The following is a 19414-nucleotide window of genomic DNA, read 5'->3' on the forward strand; positions in this document are numbered from 1 at the left end:
AGCGCAGGGGCTCTGAGGCCAAAGCTGGGTGCTCCTTGGTCGCCTCAGGCCCATCTATCGCAGAGGCCTGGGGAGCCTGGGCCTGGGGTGGGGGCTGAGGAACTTGGTGCCAGAGCAGCGCATTGTGTGGAGTGGCACTTGCTCTGCCATGCTCATGGTGGGGGGCAGGGGCCCCTGCCTGCGGGATAGGCATCGCCAAGGGAAATACGAATGTGCAGGTGTGTGCTCACCTGTGGGAGCCGGGGTCTCCCAGCCTGGTGACTTGTGGTCTCCATCCACTGCTCCAGATGTGCTGGGCCCTGTCATCTTGGTGGCAGGGGAACAGAGCTGGGGTCCCCTCCTTTCTCCACCTCCCACTTTTCGCATGCCTGGGAGCGGGGAAGGTCGCCGGGGTTTGGCCCGGAATCTCGTTACTGCCCATTATCCTTTGTGTCTCAGTCAGTGACCCTCACTCTGGGCGGCTGGGATGGCCTGCTGCTCTAGGAATCTGGGTTGACCCCCAAACCCAGGACGGAGTCCTGGGCACTTGCCCCTGGCTTGGAGGCCTTCACGGCCAGCGTTGTGCGGGGAGCGTGTTCTGCAAGCCAGGCCCTCAGGATGTGGTGGCGGGGGGTGGCGGGGTGGGCCAGGGGGCCAGGCTGCTCTGCTGGAGACCTGTACTGGGCTGGGGCACCTCCTGACTCATCCCAGAACACCCAGCTTGGAAATAGTCTCCGGTGCTTTCTCTTGGCCCCCGAGGCGGGTGGCTAAGCAGTGGCTCTCTTTCCAAAGCCCTCTTGGTTTTTCCCAAATTTGGAGGCTCTCTCAGCTGCTTATGAGACGGAATGGTCCAGAATTCTCTGGAACCCAGTCCAAGAAGCCCAAGGACTTGTCATCCCTCCAGCCAGACAGACCCACCAGTTGGCCTCTGGACACCCCCAGGCGCCTGGAGGGCATTTCTGGGATCGGGCTGTTTAATCTGGTCTGGACAGAGCCCGGAGGCTCCGCTCAGACGGGACCAGCAGACGTTCTAGAAACTTCAAGTTTGTTGTCATTTTTGAGAGTGCTGCCAATGCCCAGAAATTTAGATGGAGGGACAAGAGGATGACCTCGGTTTAGCGGGGAACATAAACAGGGAGCCCCCAGGCGCCCTACACTCTGCTGGGGCTGGCGTAGGCACTGCGGGGACCAGCGGCCAGCACCCTGGGGAATGGCCCTGGCGGTCAGGTTGAGAGCCCATTCCTTCCGCCTCTTTGTGCTTTTCTCTGTCCACCCTTGCCCCACGGAACTCCTGGGTCTCTCTCTGCAGTCCCCCTTAGTGTCTCTGGCCTAAAGTCCAGGAGCTCAGGGGACCTGGCCTCCGGGGCAGTGAGACCTTGGAGGCCCTCGCTGCAGCCTTCCTGGCAGAATCGCCAGCCCCTGCCTGAGGTGGGCGCCTTGGGACGCCGTCTGGGTGGGGGTGGCTCTTCAGCTTCAGTGGGGCAGCCAGCTGGCCTCTCCCTGTCCCCTTCCCCAGGGCTTCTCCCCTGAGGGCCTGGAACTCTCTGGAACCCTTTGCGGCCTACGTAAGGGTTTGTGAGTTCCTGTTTTCTGGCCTCCTGGAGCCCAGCTGGGGGCTGTCTGCTGATCCCCTGAGGCAGGGCCTGGGAGAGACCCCCTGAGAATGGTGGGAGGAGCCGGCTGGGCCAGGAGCCCCCTCTCTGCCTCCAAGAGGTCAGTGGATGGACCAGTCTCACTTTCTTGTGGCGGGAGGAGAGTGGCCGTCCCCGGCACGGGGAGTCTGCTCAGATGGGCCTCCCTGCCAGCCCCCGTCCCCTGGCCCAGCCTGGAAGACGTGAGGTTTCTGGTTCTGTTGGTGATGGCGGGTCTGTGGGTTCCTAGCTTTCCGGGCCGGGTCTCGCCCCTTCCTGGGGCAGGAAGCCGGCTCTAAGCAGGCTACTAGCCCTACTTTCCACGTGGGTGGGCAGTTTCCCTGTGCGGGCAGGCCAGGCCCCTGCCCTGGGTCCCTTGGAGACTGATATTATCTGTAGTAAAAGCGGACAAGTTTTCCTGGCTCCACACCAGGCCTGGAGGGGCCGTGTTCCCTGCTGTCCCCTGCCTGCTGTCCCCTGGAAGGCCAGGAGTGGAGTTCTCTGGAAGTCAGCTGGGGCTTGGTTTTTCCCCTTAGCTCAACATGAAGTGCCGACTTCTCTTGCCGTCGCTCCACTTGACTCCCGTGCAGAACCCCGTGTGTGCCATACCCAGCACGGGTGCCCCCCCACTAAGGCGCCCCCCACGTGGACCTCCCCTTGTCCAGGGGGCCCCTGTCCAGGGATTCAGGCTCTGCATCTTGCTCCTTTCCCGGAGCCCCAGGGAGCCTAGAGGAACATGGGTGGTGCGGAGAGTTGGGTGGGCGGGTCCCTGGCTTAGGTTAACTCTGTGTCACCTGAGCGGGGGCCGGGGACTGGGGCAAGGGCAGCTGCAGTTTGCAGTGGGGAGCCTGGAGCGCTGGGCCCTCAGGAAACCTTTGAAGAGCTCCTCTGGTTTTTATTTTCTGGACTAAAGAAGACCCTTGATCAAGGGTTGGGGGCTTGTGGTGGGAGGAGGGGCTTCGTTCACCCCGGGGCGGCCCCTTCCCCTCCCTGCTGGGTGGCTGTCCCCACCTGCCTACCCGGCCCAGGGAAACCAAGTCTTGGGGCAGCTGGGGGGCAGGATGGGGACACTGGTGAGGGAGCAGCCCTCCCCGCAGGCCCACAGTGAGGTCAGGCTGGCAGTGTTTAAATGATGAAGCCAGGCTCCTGCACACAGCTGTCAGGAACCCCGGAGCCAGCTGTGGGTGGCTGTGGCCTCCCTCTCCTCTTGTGTTCTTTGTCTCTGACCCAAGTCCCAGCCCTTCAGCTGCTCCTCCATGGCTCACAGGCGACTGCTCTGGCCAAGCCCACCCTGGGCAATCAGAACCACTTCCTTTGGTTGAGCACCCACTTTAGCCCTCCAGAGAGCCCAGCAAGCTGGACGCAGGCAGCCCAGGTCCTATGCCCCATGCCTGCAGCTGGTGTCACCTGCCGCTGTGGCCTTCTGCTGGCCCTGCCTGGTGCCGCCCTCCGCTGGCTTGTCTTTGCTGGCTCCTGCTTGCCCCTGCATGGGACAGCCAGGCTCCCAGGCCTGGGGTCTTGTGGGTGGCGTCTGCCTCCGTCGGAGAGACCAACATGGGTGCTCAGGGCTTAGTAGGCTTCCCATGGAGAGGGCTCCCTGCTCTCAGAGGGCTTCGTGGGCCACGAGGGCAGCGTGTGGCTCAGCTCGGGCTTCACTCTTGTCCACACTGCAATGTTGGGTGAGTCCTTAGCCTCTCTCTGCCTCGGTCCCCATCTGTCAAATGGAGACAGGAGTGCATCCCTGTCTGTGGGTGGTCCTGAGGGTCCAGAGGTGGCCTGGGTGAGGACTCAGTAGTGCTCCGTCAGAGATTCCGTGTGGCGAGTCCTTCTCAGGGGACAGCAAGGAGCAGGCCTGGCTCCTGCCCCAGGAGGGTGACCGTCAGCAGGAGGAGGGCCACAGCTGCTGCTGGGCCAGGACCCAGGGCAGGGAGGTTCGCGTGGGGGTGGCTGGGGTTTGCTCTGCCCCCGTGTGTCCTGTAGTGGGTGGGGGACACCAAGTGCACGGTGCCAGCTTTTATCGTGAGTCTCCCAGGCCCTGCTGTGGGACCTTCTCTTTCTGAGGTGACACAGTTTTGGGGACCCTGTGACCGGCACACCCCCTGTTTCCCAGCAGTGCGCGTCCTTCAGTTGGTGACTGCCCGGGGGGCTGAGTGGTGGTGGCTGAAGCTGGACATTGTCCTTGGGTGACTGCCAGGAAGGTGGGGGCAGACTGGGGCTGCGGAGCCGGCGGCCCCGGGGGTCTCTCAGCAGAGCTGCTTCCGCTGAGTGTCGCGTGGGCTGCTTACAGGATCCCCAGAGCGGGGTGGTCTCAGTGAGGCAGTGAGCCCATGGGAGGGCGGGGTCCACACCTGGCTGCCCCCACCTTCAGCCCTCCTCAGCTAGAACCACCAGGAGTGGGGGGGGGCGAAGTCTTTTTTTTGCGGTTTTGGGGATGCAACCCAGGCCCTCGCCCATGGCAGGCAAGCCCCTGCCCCGAGCCCATCCCAGCCCCAACAGTCTGTTTATAACGAGCTCCTGAAATGATTGTGACACCCGGCTGTGAAGGGTTGACCTGGATCCGGACTTCAGAGCTGCAGGGGAGTCCAGAGGAGGGTCCAGGGTGTGGGGTCCTAGCCACACCGTGTTCCCTGGAGGGGGAGGATATCTGTCGAGGTACCGACGGTTTCTGGGTGTGCGTTCGATCCGTCCCCCACCTTTGTTTTCTGCCTCGCGCCTCCGATGCTTTTATAAGAAAAAAGCAACAAATGTTATGTTTAGAAGCTCATCGTCAGAAAAATTACTCACCCAGACAAACCTCTCAGCTTGGCATGAGAGAGCCAGGGTGCCCGAGACCCAGCTGGTTCTCTCCAGTTCCGGGTCGGGTTCTGGGTCCCGTGATCCACCTTGGCTCGGTGGTGCAGGCTGTGGGGGGGCCTCTGTGGGCACTGCTGCCCATGTGCCACCTTGACCCAGAAGGGTGAGTCTCTGGCCCTGCTTGTGCACTGCTGGCCAGACCCCTCCTGCTGTGCGCCATGTTTGGACCTGGTTGGTTCAGGATCAAGAGCGCACGGGAGCTGGTGTCGGGGTGCCATGACCAGGACAGAAGGGACCTTCAGCCCAGCTCTCCAGTCCTCTCCAGGAAGCAGAGGCCAGAGAAGTCGTCTGCCTGGCTCCAGTGGAGCACAGGTGGCCTTGTGACTCCTCCACGCTATGCCCCATGGTCCCCCGGTTCCAGCCAGTCCTCAGAGCTCCTGACTGTCCTGCTGGTGGAGGGAAGGGCCTGGCAGCCTGGGGGCTTTGGAGGTGGTGATGGGCAGACCTGGTGTCCCTGCTGCCGCAGGCACGTCAGATCATGGGGCTGAGGGTGCCTGGGTCAGCCAGAGGGGTCTCCGTACAGAGGGTGGGAGTTTGCTGCCCACTGCTGTTTCACAGGGCACAAGCACAAGGAGGGGTCATCTGTGGATGGTGTGTGGCCTGGGACGGGTGGTTACCTGTCCGTGGGAGCCCAGCAGGCAGGAGCCAAGCCCTCCCTCCCTCCGTCCTGCCCCGGAGGCTGGCTCTGGGCCTCCCCTCTTGGCAAGAAAGCGAGTCCGAGGGAGGTCACTGAGCCGGGCCTCTCTGTGCTGCTGGGGACACGGTGTCCCCATCCAGGAGAGGCCTCAGAAGCATTTTCTCCAACCTTTGGTGGTGACAGCCGGGTGCTCAGAGGCTCAGAGAATAAACCCAGAGAGAAGGGAGTGAACTGTTCACTCCTCGGGGTGGGGACCGGGTGTTGAGGGCCAGCAGACGAGCAGAACCACTGTGTGAGATGTGGGAGGGTCTGGGGACAGCGGGACCCACCCGCGAGGCTCCAGGGTGTGGTGGCTTTGGGCAAGGCTCAGCAGAAGGAACACGGGCACACACCCCCCCCCCCGGGCTCCGACGGGCAGCGCCCCCCACCTCGCTGGCTCTCGGCACCCCATATTCCCTCAGCGTGTGCAGAGGTCCCTGCAACCTCTGCTCCATCCTTTCTGTGTCTCCGCGTCTCCTGTCCTTAACAAGAGGAGGGACGCTTGTGACTGGGTTTGGAGCCCACCCAAACCCAGGATGGTCTCGTCTTGAGGTCCCTAAGCGCGTCTTCAAAGGCCCTGTTTCCCCCTAAGGTCACTCAGGTGCCCAGTGGTAGGACTTGGACATGCACTTTAGGGCCACTGTTCCGTCTGTGGCAGCAGCTGATCTTGGGGGATCAGAGTGTTCGGGGCTTGGGGAGCCCCGAAGCGGATTAGGAAATCGGGCCCGGACGTGCCAAGTTGTGGGGCTTGGGTGGCCACTGGCCGCCTGGCCTGCCTAACAGGGCCAGGTGGTCCTCCTCTCTCTGACCCTTTGATGGCTGCTGCCTGAGGCGGCGGCTTGTGCTGGTGGACCAAGGCCCTTCCCCCTGTCTACCTGCCCCCTGCAGAACCCCGCTTGGTCCAGGCCCCCAGGTCCCTGCCGCTCTCCCTGGGAGAGTGTGTGAGTGGGTCTGGGCACTCATGGTCTCTGTGGGCAGATCCCTGCCACGTCCAGCCTCTGCCACTGCGGGGACATCCAGCCTCTGCCACTGCGGGGGTGTGGTCCAGACTCCCCTCCCAGCCTTGCCACAGGCCCAGAGCTCTGCCTCCCCTGCAGGCAGACACCCTCTCCCGGGTCCCTCCGGCTGCTCCTCACGTCTGGGCTCCTCCTTCCGGGCAGTCCCGGGGAGTCCAGGGTTCCTGCCCCGCCCCCAGCCTCACCTGCTCTTTGTGGGTGTCCTTGGATGGCTTTGTGGGGTTTCCCAGAGCTGTGAGGGGAGCCAGGAGGGTCTCAGAAGGAGGAACCCCGGGCCTTGCCAAGCCCCCACCCCTGGGCCATTTGGAATGCCCAGGCTCTCCCTCCCTGGCAGCCCCTTCTGGAATCCTCTCAGTGTCCAGCCGTGGCCTGTCCCACGCAGCCCTCCATCTCCTCCTTTGCGTTTCTGGGACCCCCTTCTTTGGCCACCCCCTCTAGTTTTGATAGCCCACCCAGCCCTCGAACTCCGACCGGTGAGGCTGGCTGGACAGGCGCAGGGCTGTGCGCTCACAGTTCTGTCCCCACCTCCGCCGCAGCGTGGAGAGCACGGGTCTGCTCACTGAGGGCTGGCCCTGCCCCTTCCCTGGCTCCGAGGCCGGCTGTCCTGGGCGCTGCTCTGACCGGAGCCTGAACTCCGCTCCCCAGGGTCACCGTCCCCTGTAATTAGGTCGCAGCTCATACTGGCCTGGGCCTCCAGGCCACGACACAGAGCCATCTGGCCCTCGGTGCCCCTGGCTGGGTGATTGATGGAGGCCTCCACCTGGCCCAGGGCCCCTGCTGTTAGGCCTTTTTTTTTTTTTTTCCTTCATTTTTAAAGTGCTTTTAATATTTTCCCAGTAGCCGGTCAGGAGAAGAGGGAGGGTGGCCTCCCTGCGCATCAGGAGTGGCTGCCCCCAGCCGTGACCAGGGGCCCGGCTGGGAACAGAGGAGGAGGTACAGCTTGGCCTGCACACTGGGCTGCACACGGACCCCGCCTGGCGCTGTCCGGTGCTTGGGTGGAAACAGGCCGAGGTCACCGTCCTCAGGGCCTGTGTCCTGGCTCCCTGGGCTGCAGCGGGGCCTTGGAAGTGGAAGCAGTGGACTGCAGGGGGGTGGGAGGGCGGGGCTGAGGGCAGGACGGTGGCCGGACCCTCCTTGGGGCTCAGTTCTCTCTCCCCAGAAGGACCGAGGGCTACGGGCAGGACCCTGGCCGGGTTTCTGGGCTGCCCGGAGGATGTGGGTGGATTAAAGCTCAGGAAACCTGCTCTCCCCTGGGACCTGGGACCTCCGTGGCCTCAGGGCTCAGGCTGGAGTCGTGTGTTGAAGCCCACGTCTCTCAGGGGCTCCCTCAAGAACTGTTTCCAGGGGACCTCTGACCTGCAGGGGTCTCCTGAGCCCTCCCTCCCCCCCGCCAGCCACACCCAGAGATCTTCACTTCTGCTGTGAGCTGCCCTCTCACCCGGCCGCCCCACCCTGAGCCAGGAAGTTCTTCGCCTTATCTACCCCACATCTGTCTTCTTGCTGCAGCTCCAGCCCACTTCCCTCCTCCTGATCCTGGGGAGAAGGCCCGCAGCTGGCTTGAAAGGGGGAGGGTAGGACCCGTCCAGGCATTGCAACCAGTTGTTCCAGATGTGCTCACGTTCCCCAGTCTGTAATTTAGGAAAGAAGAAAGGGAGTCCTGCTTCTTAGAGCCATGTTTACAGTCAGCCTGGAATGACCCCAGGAGGCTGCCAGATGGGGCCCACAGGAGGCAGCACAGAGGGGAGCCTTTGCCTGGAGGCCAGGGGCTCTGCGCTGGGTGAAGGGACTTCCAGAATCAGGAGCTGGGCTAGACTGTCCGGCGGGGTCTGTCGAGGCTGTGAGGTGTCTTCCCAGCCCTGAGCGCTCGCTGAAGGCCCTTCTCAGTTGGGGAGTCCTACCTGCCACAGGGGGGATGACCACGTGACTTATTGCCCCAGGGGACACCTAGGAGGAGCTGTGACGGTGTCGGCAGGGTGGCCACCGGGAGCCGGGAACTTCCCAGGTAGGGGACACACATGGACACCTTGATGTGGGGGAGGGTTGGTGGCCACCGGGGGCCAGGCGGCAGAAGGGGCCAGGTGTGAAGCCTGGTGGCAGCTGGTGGGCCGGCGAGGGCCCCGGGGACTGAGGTTCCTCCTGCCAGGTGGCACCGGTGTCCCTTCTAAGCACTGTTGAATCAGAGGCAAAGAGTGGCTTCAGGCTGAACCGAAGGCCAAGAGGTTGAGCTGGATGGGGACAGCCATGTGGGCGTGAGACCCGCCCCTTCCTGTTTCACTGACTTCCTGTGGTGCTGGGCACTGCCACAGAGCTGCACCCCAGCCCCCTGTCCCCTTTCTTCTTTTTATTTTGGACACCAGGGATTGAACTCAGGCACTCAGCCCCTGAGCCACCTCCCAGCCCTATTCTGTATTTCATTTAGAGACAGGGTCTCTCCGAGCTGCTCAGCCTCGCCGTCCCTGAGCCTGGCTTTGAACTTGCCATCCTCCCGTCTCCGCCTCCAGAGCCGCTGGGATTTTATGCTTGTGTCACTGAGCCGACCCCTTGTCCCCTTTCTTTCCCGATTTCTCTTGGTGCCTGGGAGCTCATGGCTGTGGAGCCCAGAGTCCGACATCAAGGTGTCTCGGCAGGGTCCCTTCTAGGGGCCTGAGGAACCCTCTCTCTTCCATGCCTCTCCAGCCTCCGGTAGATGAGGGCGGTTCCCGGTGATCCCTGCGTCTCCGTCTCCGATTCTCACCTTAATGGCACCTCGAGATCCTTTTCCAGCTAAGGTCACACTCAGAGGCCCCAGGAGTTAGCCCTGGGTGTATCAGGGGCGGGGACACTATTCATCCCACTTCTGGCAAACCCAGGGTGGAGTCCCGTGTCCTTCAGACACTGGAGCAGAGTTTGGAGGCAGCTGTAAGGGAATCTGGTGGAACTCCTGGTCCATCCTGGGTGGATGAGGTGGTGTGGCCAGGCTGGGGAGGCGCTGTCCAGCCTGAGTCCTTGTTTCCCAGGTCATTAGAGTTTCATTCCAGGGAGAAGGCAGCATGATGAAGGGGCGGGGGTGTAGCTCAGTAGAGCCCTTGCCCAGCATGCCCAAGGCCCTGGGTTCCCTGCCCAGTACTCCAAAAAAAAAAAAAAAAAAAAGCCAGAGATCTTATGTCTCAAGAGCAGTGTTGACCACAGCGGCCACTGGGCTGCCCACCTGTTTGTGTCCTGCCTTCAGGGACTCAGGGTTTCTGAGCCCAGTTTTTGGAAGGAAAGCTGGGGACCGCCACGTCCCCCAGGCCAGCGGAGCTGAGGGGAGGGTCCCTTGCACCGAGCTGGTAAGTGTGCCGAGGGGCAGGAAGGGAGAGGGCTTGTTTATTTCTTTTGGCCTCATCTGGGAAATCCAGCCGCAGGCACGTGACGTTGTAGACCTGCTTGTTCTCACATCGTCTTTCCAGAGCCGGCCAGGCCTCCCGGGTGGGGGCTGTGACAGGCAGGAAGGACTCCATGTCTTCCTGGCCCAAGGGTGCTGACCACAGAGAGGAAGAAGCCTCCTTCTAAAGTCCTTGGAATAAATCAGGGAGGTGGACATTACAGTCAGGGCTGAACGGCCTTCCCTGCTTCCTCTCCAGGAGCTGGACCCTCCTGGCAGAATCAGAGTTCCCCGTGACGCTACCTGTGCTCCTCGCAGGAGCAGATGGAGATGCTTAGCCTGTTCCTCCTTGTCCAGGGGACACAGGCGGGGACCTCTGTGCGATCGATCGTCCTGGCCTGAAGGCAGGCGTGGTCTGGTGAGAGGCAGGGAGCAGGGGTTCGTGGACCGTGACCCCTGGTCTCCCCAGGTCCCATGTGCAGATAGGCCCAGGGTGCCCGAGCCCTGGGCCGCCGTGCTGGCCTCCTGGTCCAGAGCCGGAGCCCCTTGCAGTGTGGGCTGGCACTAGAGATGGCTGCTTCTGGCCTCTGATGGACCTGCCAAGCCTGGCTTTGGGGACGGCAGGGAGGGGGCAGAGGGGGGATCCTGAGCTGTGGTGCCGCCACCCTTGTTCTCCTTCACGCCTTAGCAGGTTTGAGGTGTCGCTGGGACTCTTGAAGGAGGGAGCACCTCCTGTATGTGGGCTTGGCCCCCTGTCCTGCTCTTGTTACACAGTGTGACCCTCCTGGGGAGCCCAGGGTGTTTACTGCCCTCCCAAGCGGGCTCCACGGTGGCCATCCTTCCTTGGGCTGTCCTGCTTCCTGAGCACCCCCCCCCAGCACCCCATCTGCCTCCCCCTCCCTGTCCTGCGAAGGCCTCCCTCCCTCCACCTGCCCAGCATCCACCCTCCTCCACCCAGCCGCCCAGGCCTCCTGGCGCAGATTGTGAGACCACGGTCCAAGCGGGAGGTGACCCCTGGGATCCCCGTGTGGGGATGGGAAGGGAGCACAGTGGAGCCCTGTGGGCAGCTGAGCTCAGCCCCCCTGGAGCCCAGGGTTTTCCCACCTGCGTGGGGGAGGGAGCTGGGTGCTGGGGGTCCCATCTGGGGCAAGGGCCCAGTGTTAAGTCCTTCCTGCCTTCTGCAGGGGTGGGCACCAGGCGGGTGCCAGGGAAGGCCCTGTGCAGGGAAGCAGAATCAGGCCAGGTGAGGCCGGGTGGGTGTGGCCCCAGCCGCCCTGGGTGGTGCCCCTGTCAGCGTGCATGGCCTCCCGCGGCTCACGCTCAGCAGAGGGCACTTGTGCCAGCCGAGCCACACTGCTGTGGGCCGCCCCTGCGCCCGTGCTCTCTTGCCCTGATAACTCCGATAGCACGTGATGTGATGCGGACGCCCTGACCTGCCTCTGCCCCCTGCCTCACTGCCCACGTCCCCTGACACCCAAACCTCCAGACCAGGTCTTGGTTTTTTGGGCTCATCCCTTCTTTGAAGTTCAGGCCAAATGCTGAGGTGCTTCTTGGGCCTTCGCTGCCTGTGGCTTTGCATCGAAGGGGGAGGGGGGAGCCTCACAGGCAGGCAGCAAAGGCCGAGGCCCTGCCCGTTGCCCACCACCCTTGCAGGCAGCCCTCGGAGGAGACAGAATGGGGCAGAGGTCAACTGAGGCTGCGGCCAATGCCCAGGACCTCCCTCCACATGCTTTAGCTGTGGGTGGGGTCCCTGTGGGCCAGGACAGCACACTGGGCCTTGTCTCCTGCTCCTGCTCTATGTCCTGGGATCTCTGGTCAGGCCCTGGCTCCTGGGCAGCCAGTGTCTTCAGGGACAGACCTGCTGCGCTGCAGCAGGGGACTCTGATCAAGGCGGGTGTCCCGGAGCCTAGCGCAGAATTCCCGCCGCTCCCTCCTGTCTCTCCGCCCACCCCCTCCCGGGGAACCGGCACCGGGTTTCTTTTGACCTTGGGCTGTAGCATTTCTGTACAGGACATTTGTCCCGGGCTGGGCAGGGCTTCGTGGCTCTCCTGATGCTGCCTCCCCGACCAGGCCCATCTGTGCACCAGGAAGTGCTCGATCAGGTTTCAGGAGCCGGAGAGGCTTGCAGCCTGCGGTCAGAGCAGGGCCTTCACAATGGCCCCTTGTGCAGGGCACATTCCTCCCCCAACAGGCCCAGATCCAGGCCGCTCCTGATTCGGCCCCCCACGGGCACAGGCGGCAGGGTTTGCATCTGGAGGGAGGCCACTCTGGCCTCTTTGTGGAGCAGCTGAGGCTGTAGGTGCTTGATGGACAGGAGAGGGTGGCCCTGTGCCCAGCCTGGGAAGGAAGCCGGCCTGGAAATGCTCTCCTGGGAGGGGTCGTGGGCTGGCGCGCACAGTCATGCCCACCCTCCAGCTTGTCTGCCGCAAGGTGCGTTTCTTAAAGTGCCCGTTGCGTCGAGCCCTGGAAATCTGCAGTGAGTGCGTTTATCATTGTCCTATCAGAGGGAGGCAGGGGGTCTAATGACACCCACTGTGGTTCAGTCTGGAGCTAGTCCTTCTCCGCGAGGGTGAGTGTGTGCGTGTGTGTGCGTGCGAACTACACGCGTGTGTGACGGGGGATTAGGATCTTGGTAGACATCTTGCGTCCTGCTATTTTTATTTAGTATCCTCAGCATTTCTCATCTTCCGAAGCGTGATTTTGATGACTCTGTGGGACTTCAGCACATGGGTTTAGAAAAATCTGCATGAATCTGAATCATTTCCAGTGTTTGCAGTGGTAGTGCTGATGCAGATGGCCCGGTGCATAAATCTTTCTGTACTTCTGATTGTTTCCTTGGGTTAGATTCCCAGAAGTGGGCCAAAGCGCAGGATCCGTCTTCAGGGTCTTGCTCCAGGTTGGGGAAGGTGGAGGCCGGGAAGGTTTGAGCTGGCTTTGGACGGCCGAGAATCCGTAGAGGCCGTGAAGGTGGGCAGAAGTGAGCCTTCCCTCTCTGTCTTACCTCCCAGGGGCAGAGAGAAGGCCCACAGGGACTATAATCCCAGGGACTGTAATCCCAGCGACTCAGGAGGCTGAGGCAGGAGGCTCACACTTCAAGGCCAGCCAGGCCCATATTTGCCTGATACTGTGTAGCAGGGGAAGTCTGTGATGTCCAGCGGGGCATCTCCTGCTCCCTTTGTAGCATCAACTCCTAGCAGACAGAAGAGGAAGTGACATGTGGTCATGGGGTCTGAGATCTGCAAAGTAAGGAGCTGGTGAAACCCTTGCTGGCATCTGGGGAGGGAGGACACATCTAGTGACCTGTTGGGGGGGGTCACGGGGTGGGGGCTTCTCTAGGGTGCGTTCACGTTGGCAGAAGGGGGTAGCTCTGCCTGTGGGTGCAGGACCTACGGGCGATTTTAGGACCCTGACAGGGCAGAGGTGCCCGAGGACCCGTGGCAAGCTGTCTCCTAATTTTTCGTGGCTGGGTGCTCTCCATGAAGTCCTCCGTGGGGGGCGGTTGCACATGGACATCCCTGCCTTAGACAGTAATCTGGTCTCCTCGCCAAATGTCCCGCTGTGAATCTAGGGCAGGGCTGCCCTCCCCAGGGACCCTCCACCATCTGGGGCCTTTGTGACTCTGGGAGGGAGGGGAGGCAGCCCTGCGGGGCCCTGCTGAGTGTGGGGGGGCAGGCCTGGGGCTGGTGGAGACACTGGGAGGGCCTGTCCCTGCAGTGGGGCCTGTGTCTGTGTCCTGTGGTCACTGTAACAAATCACTGGAAACCGGGCGGCTTAACAGGGCAGAAGGCTGAGTTCCAGGAGTCGGTAGGGCCTTGCTCCCTCCCAACAGCCCAGGGTAGGGTCCTCCTGGCTTTTCCCAGCCTCTGGGGACCCTAGTGTCCCTCAGCTTGGGCTGTATCCTCCAGTCTCTGCCTTGGTCTTTACGTGGCCTCCTCCTCTGGGCCTCTGGCTCTGAACTCTCCCTCTGCCTTTTTCTTAAAAGGACACTTGTTGGTGTCCCTCCTAAATCCAGGATGTTCTCATTCTCAGGATCCTTAACTTGATTCCATCCCAAAGACCTTTTCCAAATAAGCTCCTGTCCTTCCCAGTTCTGAGGTTGGCATTGGGCATGCCTTTATGGTTTTTTTTTTTTTTTTTTGGTACTGGGAATTGAACCCAGGGGCGCTTAACCACTGAGCCACACCCCCAGCCCTTTCAATTTTTTATTTTGAGATAAGGTCTCACTAAGCTGCTTAAGGCTTTGCTAAGTTGCTGAGGCTGGTCTCTAACTTGTGGTCCTCCTGCCTCAGCCTCCCGATCTGCTGGGATTACAGGTGTGCACCACGTCACATGGTGGACATGTCTCTTTTGAAGACATTATTCAAGCCATTAAGGAACCTTAGAGGAAAGTGGGGTCTCAGGTTGAAAAAAGAAGACTGTTGCACTCAGTGTGGTGATGCACGTCTGTAATCCTAGTGGGTCAGGAGGCTGAGGCAGGAGGATTTCAAGTTAGAAGCCAGCCTCAGCAACTTAGTGAGGCCCCGAGCAATTCAGTGAGACCCTGTCTCTAAATAAAATACAGAAAAGGGCTGGGGATGTGGCTCAGTAGTAAGTGCCCTTGGATTCAATCCCTAGTTCCAAAAAAAAGAAAAAAAAGACTGTTCCTTCTCTGTTCCCAAGGCCTGTCTTCTGAGGCTCCTTCTGGGCTCTCTGCCCAAGTTAAACACTTGTGTTTCAGCCGGTAGTGAGTTCCATAGAAGTCCCAAGCTCCCGGAAGGGCTGGGAGTAGGCTCGTGGTAGGGAGTAGGCAGTGTCCAGCTTTGCTCCCAGAGAGCCCACACACCCTCCCTGAAGCCACTGGTGTGGGAGGGAGGGGTGTGGACGACGTGGGCACCAGGCAGGCTCCGGGAGGAGGCCATAGTGAGCCTGGTTTGGGGGCCTGGTTCTTGAGGAGGAGGAGGAGGAGGAGGAGGGGTGCTGGTTTGGGGCTGGCATGGCCCGGCTGGCCCCTCTCTATTCAGGTATGGCCTTCTGAGACAGACAGGAGGTCCTCTGGGAGCAGGGAGGGGCTGGGAGTGGTTGGAACACGGTTTCCTTGGGGAAGGGGTCGCCCCCCAGCACGGAGGGGCTTCTCCTGCTGCTCCTTTTCGCTGCTCTTAGAGTGCGGTGATCTGTGTCACCCCAGCCATCAAGAATAACTCAGCCAGCATGGTGGCACAGGCCTGTGATGCCAGCGACTCAGGAGGCTGAGGATCGCAAGTTCAAGGCCAGCCTGGGCAGCTTACGTAGACCCTGTCTCAAAACAAAAAGGAGGGCTGGGGGTGTAGCTCAGAGGCAGCGAGCTCCTGGGCTCAATTCCCAGAACCCCCCCCCCCCAAAAAAAGAACCAGATTCCCCCCCTGGGTCCTGGTGGTCACCATCCTGATGGCAGGGTGGCTCCCCCGGCGAGGACCCGGTGATGCAGGGTAGCAGACTCCTGGTAGATAACAGCCAGGCCGTGAGCCCAGAGGTCACTAGGGTGTGCTTGAGGACGGCAGTGACATAAGCCTTGAAGGGACGCAGCATAGAAAGTAAGGGCAGCTGGCCGCGGACACAGACGAGCAGCGTGGACACAGCCTGCCTGTGCGCAGGGGCGGCCCTGGCCGGGTCACCACGATACTCCACCCGCAACGCCGTGCGGTGGCAACGGGGTGCCTCCAGGTGGGCTCCCAGGGAGGGGCTCTCCAGATGGGGGCACAGACTCACTGGGACTCCGAGGGCAGGCTCTGCTTCCTCCCTGGGGCAAGCCTGGTCACGGTCTCCCCTCACCCAGTGTCTGCTGTGCAGCTGGCCGCGAGGAACAAGGGCGGGAGGTGGGGGGGGGTTCATAGCACAGGGCGCCCCATCTGGGGCAGTTTGGACCACGCACTGGAGGCTGGGGGTATACCAGGTGACCTCAGGTGACTAAGGGGAGTACACGGGGTACTAAGTTCTAAGGACCGTTAGCCCTGGGCATCCCTCTTACTTAGTTCCGAGCCTTAGACTTCCTGGCTGGGGTGACCTTAACCCCAGCCTATCACGCTTCTTAGAGCCAAAGCAGGCAGTGTGCACGTAGGGTGAATCCCCTGCTGGCCCAGTGACAGGGAGAGTTACACCAAGTTGGAATCTGGAGCTGTCACCCCCTGGCTCAGAACCCTGCACCCAGTGGCCACATTATCACTGAGGCCACTGGCTGGGCCTGTGAGCAGCTGAGGTTTGTGGGTGTGATCTTGTTGGGCTGCGCTGCACCTTGTTCTCATCATTTATCTACTTTGCAGTGCTGGGGACGGAACCCAGGCTCTTGCCCATGCTAGGCAGGTCCCCCACCACTGAGCTACAGCCCCAGCCCCAAGCCTCGAACTTGTGATCCTCCTGCCTCAGCCCCCCAAGTCGCTGGGATCAGCTACCATGTGCACCCCCGGGTCTGGCTGCAGTGTGATCTTTCAAAGGCCTTGTTTTGCTTCGGGCCGGCATTTAAGGATCAGGAGGTATCATATAGAAATGCAGAAGCTCTGGCCACCCTGGGCCCCTGTTCCTGCAGGGCAGAGATGGCTATTAGCACCTGTCACTACCTGGTCACACCTGCCACTCAGCTGACATTTCCCTGTCCGGCTTCAGGACAAGTGAGGGCGGGATGCCCAGAGCTAGCGGTCCTCATGTGAGTGCCGTCTGGGAAGCTGGTGGGCTCCACGGTCAGGCCTCAGAGCCGGGGCCGCCTCTGCCTCCCACCTCCCTGCCACCCGCCCCCTGCCCCCTGCCTCTCCAGCACCCACCAGCCCCTGGTCTTCCGAAGGAGGTGCTGGCCCTGCGGACACAGGAACTCTTCTGCATTTGGAGGCCAGAAGGCTGAAGGGTCTTGCCGAGCTGTTGCTGAGTGCCGGGACGGGCTGTCGGCCCTTTTCTCTGTGGGGAGGGGAGGAGGCTGTGGGGTCCCGTGAAGTCCTGGGCTCTGGGGGCTGTAGGGCAGAGGAGGGTTGGGTCGCTCGGGGAAGGAGCTGGGGAGGGCTCCTGCCACGTGGGCCTCTCCCTGCTGGCCGTAACCAGGCAGCTGGTTCTCATTTGGTGGGAGGCTGCAGGGTGGGGGAGGGCGGCTTTGCAGGCACCACCCGCGGCCTTGAGGGAGCGGACCCCGGTGGAGGGGGCGGGAGAGCTGGGTGCTGGGCTTCAGTGGTCCTCGTCCCTCAGGGCCAGGCTTACAGGATGGAGAATGTGGGGGAGGGAGAGGACTGAGGAGCTGGCCAGCGTGGACCCAGCTGGGGAACTGGACAAGCAAGGGGAGACAGGGCCGACCAACAGCCTGGCTCTGCCACTTGCTCTCCACGCCATTGGCCCGTTGCTGAGGTGCCTCCTGCCTCGGTTTCCCTGTCTGTGTCAGAGGGAGAATGTTCTCTCCGTCACGGGTTGTCGGGGGCCGTAGGTGCGCCTGGGCCGGCGAGCCCAGCGCTGTGTAGGAGAAGTCGCGGCGTCCACCGTTGTCCACGGGGTCTTCGTGTCCTGTCCTGATCGGAGCCGTTATGGGTGCAGTTTGGTCCTGGGGGACGTGTCCTCCTCTGGCTCAGTGGTGTCTGAGTGCCTGCTGTGGGGGGGGGGGGCGAGGGGGAGCCAGAAAGCCACACCTAGAAGAAATCCAGGCCCCTGTGAGCCGGAACGTTCTGTAGGTGGGCCCCCATGCCGTGGCCTTGGCGGGGCAGTGTCCGTCCTGCTCCACTGTCTTTGTCCCCAGAACTCTTGATTGCTGGTGCCCTGGGAGTCCTCTGGGAGGGGCCTGTCCTTTCTCTTAGTCCCCTGTGGTCCAGCCGACTTACCTTCCTGGACGCTTCCTTAGCCCAAAGCACGCACTTGCCTAGCGTCCCCTGCGGCCACTCACCACGTCCTCCTCTGTCTTTCAGCCTTGAAGAGATCCTTCGAGGTCGAGGAGGTCGAGCCACCCAACTCCACCCCGCCCCGGCGGGTCCAGACGCCCCTGCTCCGTGCCACTGTGGCCAGCTCCACCCAGAAATTCCAGGACCTGGGTGTGAAGAACTCAGAGCCCTCCGCCCGCCATGTAGACCCCCTGGGCCAGCGCTCGCCCAAGCCTGCCCTGCGGAGAGTGGAGCTCGCGGGGCCCAAGGTGCCTGAACCTGTGTCCCGACGCACCGAGCTCTCCATCGACATCTCGTCCAAGCAGGTGGAGAACGCGGCCACCCCTGGGCCGGCCCGGTTCGGGCTCAAGAGGGCCGAGGCGCTGGGCCACAAGACCCCAGACCCGACCCCTCGGAGGACGGAGATCACCATCGTCAAGCCCCCGGAGCCAGCCCACCGCAGGATGGAGGCCCCTGCCTCCAAGACCCCCGAGGTGCCTGCCAGCCCTGCCATCGACGCAGCCCCCAAGAGGGTGGAGATCCAGGTGCCCAAGCCGGCCGAGGCTCCCGCCTGTCCCCTCCCACCCCAGACCCTGGAGAATTCGGAGCCTGCCCTGACGTCTCAGCTACAGAGCAGGCTGGAGCCCAAGCCCCCGGTGGCCGAGGCCCTGCCCAGGAGCCCGGAGGGTGAGTATCTGGGCTGGGTCCTCCAGCCTGTGCAGGAGGGGATGGGCTTTGACGTGGGGTCACTGGGGGAGCCGCTCACGTGGGGGAGATGCTCTGTGGAGATGGAGGAGCTGGACGCGCAGGGCAGCGTCCCAGCGCTCGGGCGGTGCCTGGCTCCCTGACCCCTGGGACCGCCCCAAGATGCGTGAGGACTTGGACTCTGGAAACAGTCCATGGATTGCAAGGGAACCCCTTCGTTGGTCCCCAGGGGCTGTGGCAGGACTCTGCGCTGTGATCCTGGGGGCCGGAGGGTTGGAGAAGAGTGGTTAGTGCTGGACGACGGGGTGGGGTTGAGAGCTGCAGACGGGCCTGCAGCCCCTGGCTGCTGGGAGAGGTCCTGCCAAGAGGGACCACAGGCCTGGAAGTGCCCGGCAGAGGCCGAGGCCCAGTGGGGAGGCAGGCTCCCTTGTCCTCCTGGGCTTGCTGGGGAGCCCTCTCTCCTGCTGACTCTGTGCCTGGGCCTCTCTCCCTCCCCCTCCTCCTCCCTGGGGAGGGATGGCCGTGGCCAGCAGCCTGCTGGGGAAATGGCCAAGGCCCCTGGGAAGGGGTCCCTGGACCCAGGGGGCTGTGGTACCTGCACCCACCTTCATCTGGGGGTGCTCTCTCTGTGGTCTTCTCAGAGCACCCACGGGGAGACGGGCCAGGCCTGCGGGGGCGTGCCGGGGCTGAGGGCACTGTGGTCCTCAGAAGTGTGCTTGTCCCAACTCGGCCCTTCCCAGGCTCCCAGTGAGAAGCGCCTATGAAGGGGTGTGGGGTCATCGGCCCCTCAAAGCTGAGTGTGGGGCGCAGGACTTGGAACTCGCTGGTGTCCCGTGGTGTTCTTTGGTTAGACAACCCGGACAGGCTGCCGGGGTCACAGGCGTGAGCCAGCACCTGGCTTTTCGTTATTTTTAACTGTGGTGAACACAGCAGTGTAAAACCGACTGTTTCAGCCGCTTTTAGGCTGTTGTCCCGGCTTCTCCAGAACTTTACGTCTCTGTCTCCTTCAAGCCACTCCCAACCCCTCTCTGCTCCCCAAGGCCCTCCTGTCTGTCTCAGCAGTTGGGTGGCCCACAGGGCCGTGTCTCTCTGGAAGTGCATCTCACCGTACTGGTCTTTTTTGTGGCTGGCTTATTTCACTCAGTATGATGTCCTCGAGGGTCACCAGGTCACAATCTCCTTCCTTTTCAGGGCTGAATACTACTCCGTGCATGCATATGCTGCATTTTGTTCCCTTTCCCGGGGCCTCTGGGCAATGCTGCTGTGAGCCTGGGTGCCCTGCAGCCCTTTCAGTACCTGCTTTCGGTTCTCCTTGGTTTTCCTTCTGGAATGAGGCCCTCCCCGGGGTCAGGGTGGGGATGGATGTGCAGGCC

General features: G+C 62.2%; 1 protein-coding gene across 3 annotated transcripts in view; it reads left to right on the plus strand.

Annotated features, from left to right (window-relative positions):
- Nucleotides 1–19414, plus strand: part of Septin9 (septin 9) — a 141515-nt gene that overhangs the window by 59838 nt on the left and 62263 nt on the right. For all 3 annotated transcript variants that reach the window (XM_027923933.2, XM_027923935.2, XM_027923934.2), the window contains one exon: nt 17385–18023. In XM_027923933.2, the coding sequence (XP_027779734.1) occupies nt 17385–18023 (639 nt within the window). The remainder of the gene's footprint in view (nt 1–17384; nt 18024–19414) is intronic.

This window comes from Marmota flaviventris, chromosome 17 (assembly GCF_047511675.1).
Source record: "Marmota flaviventris isolate mMarFla1 chromosome 17, mMarFla1.hap1, whole genome shotgun sequence".
NCBI lineage: Eukaryota > Metazoa > Chordata > Mammalia > Rodentia > Sciuridae > Marmota > Marmota flaviventris.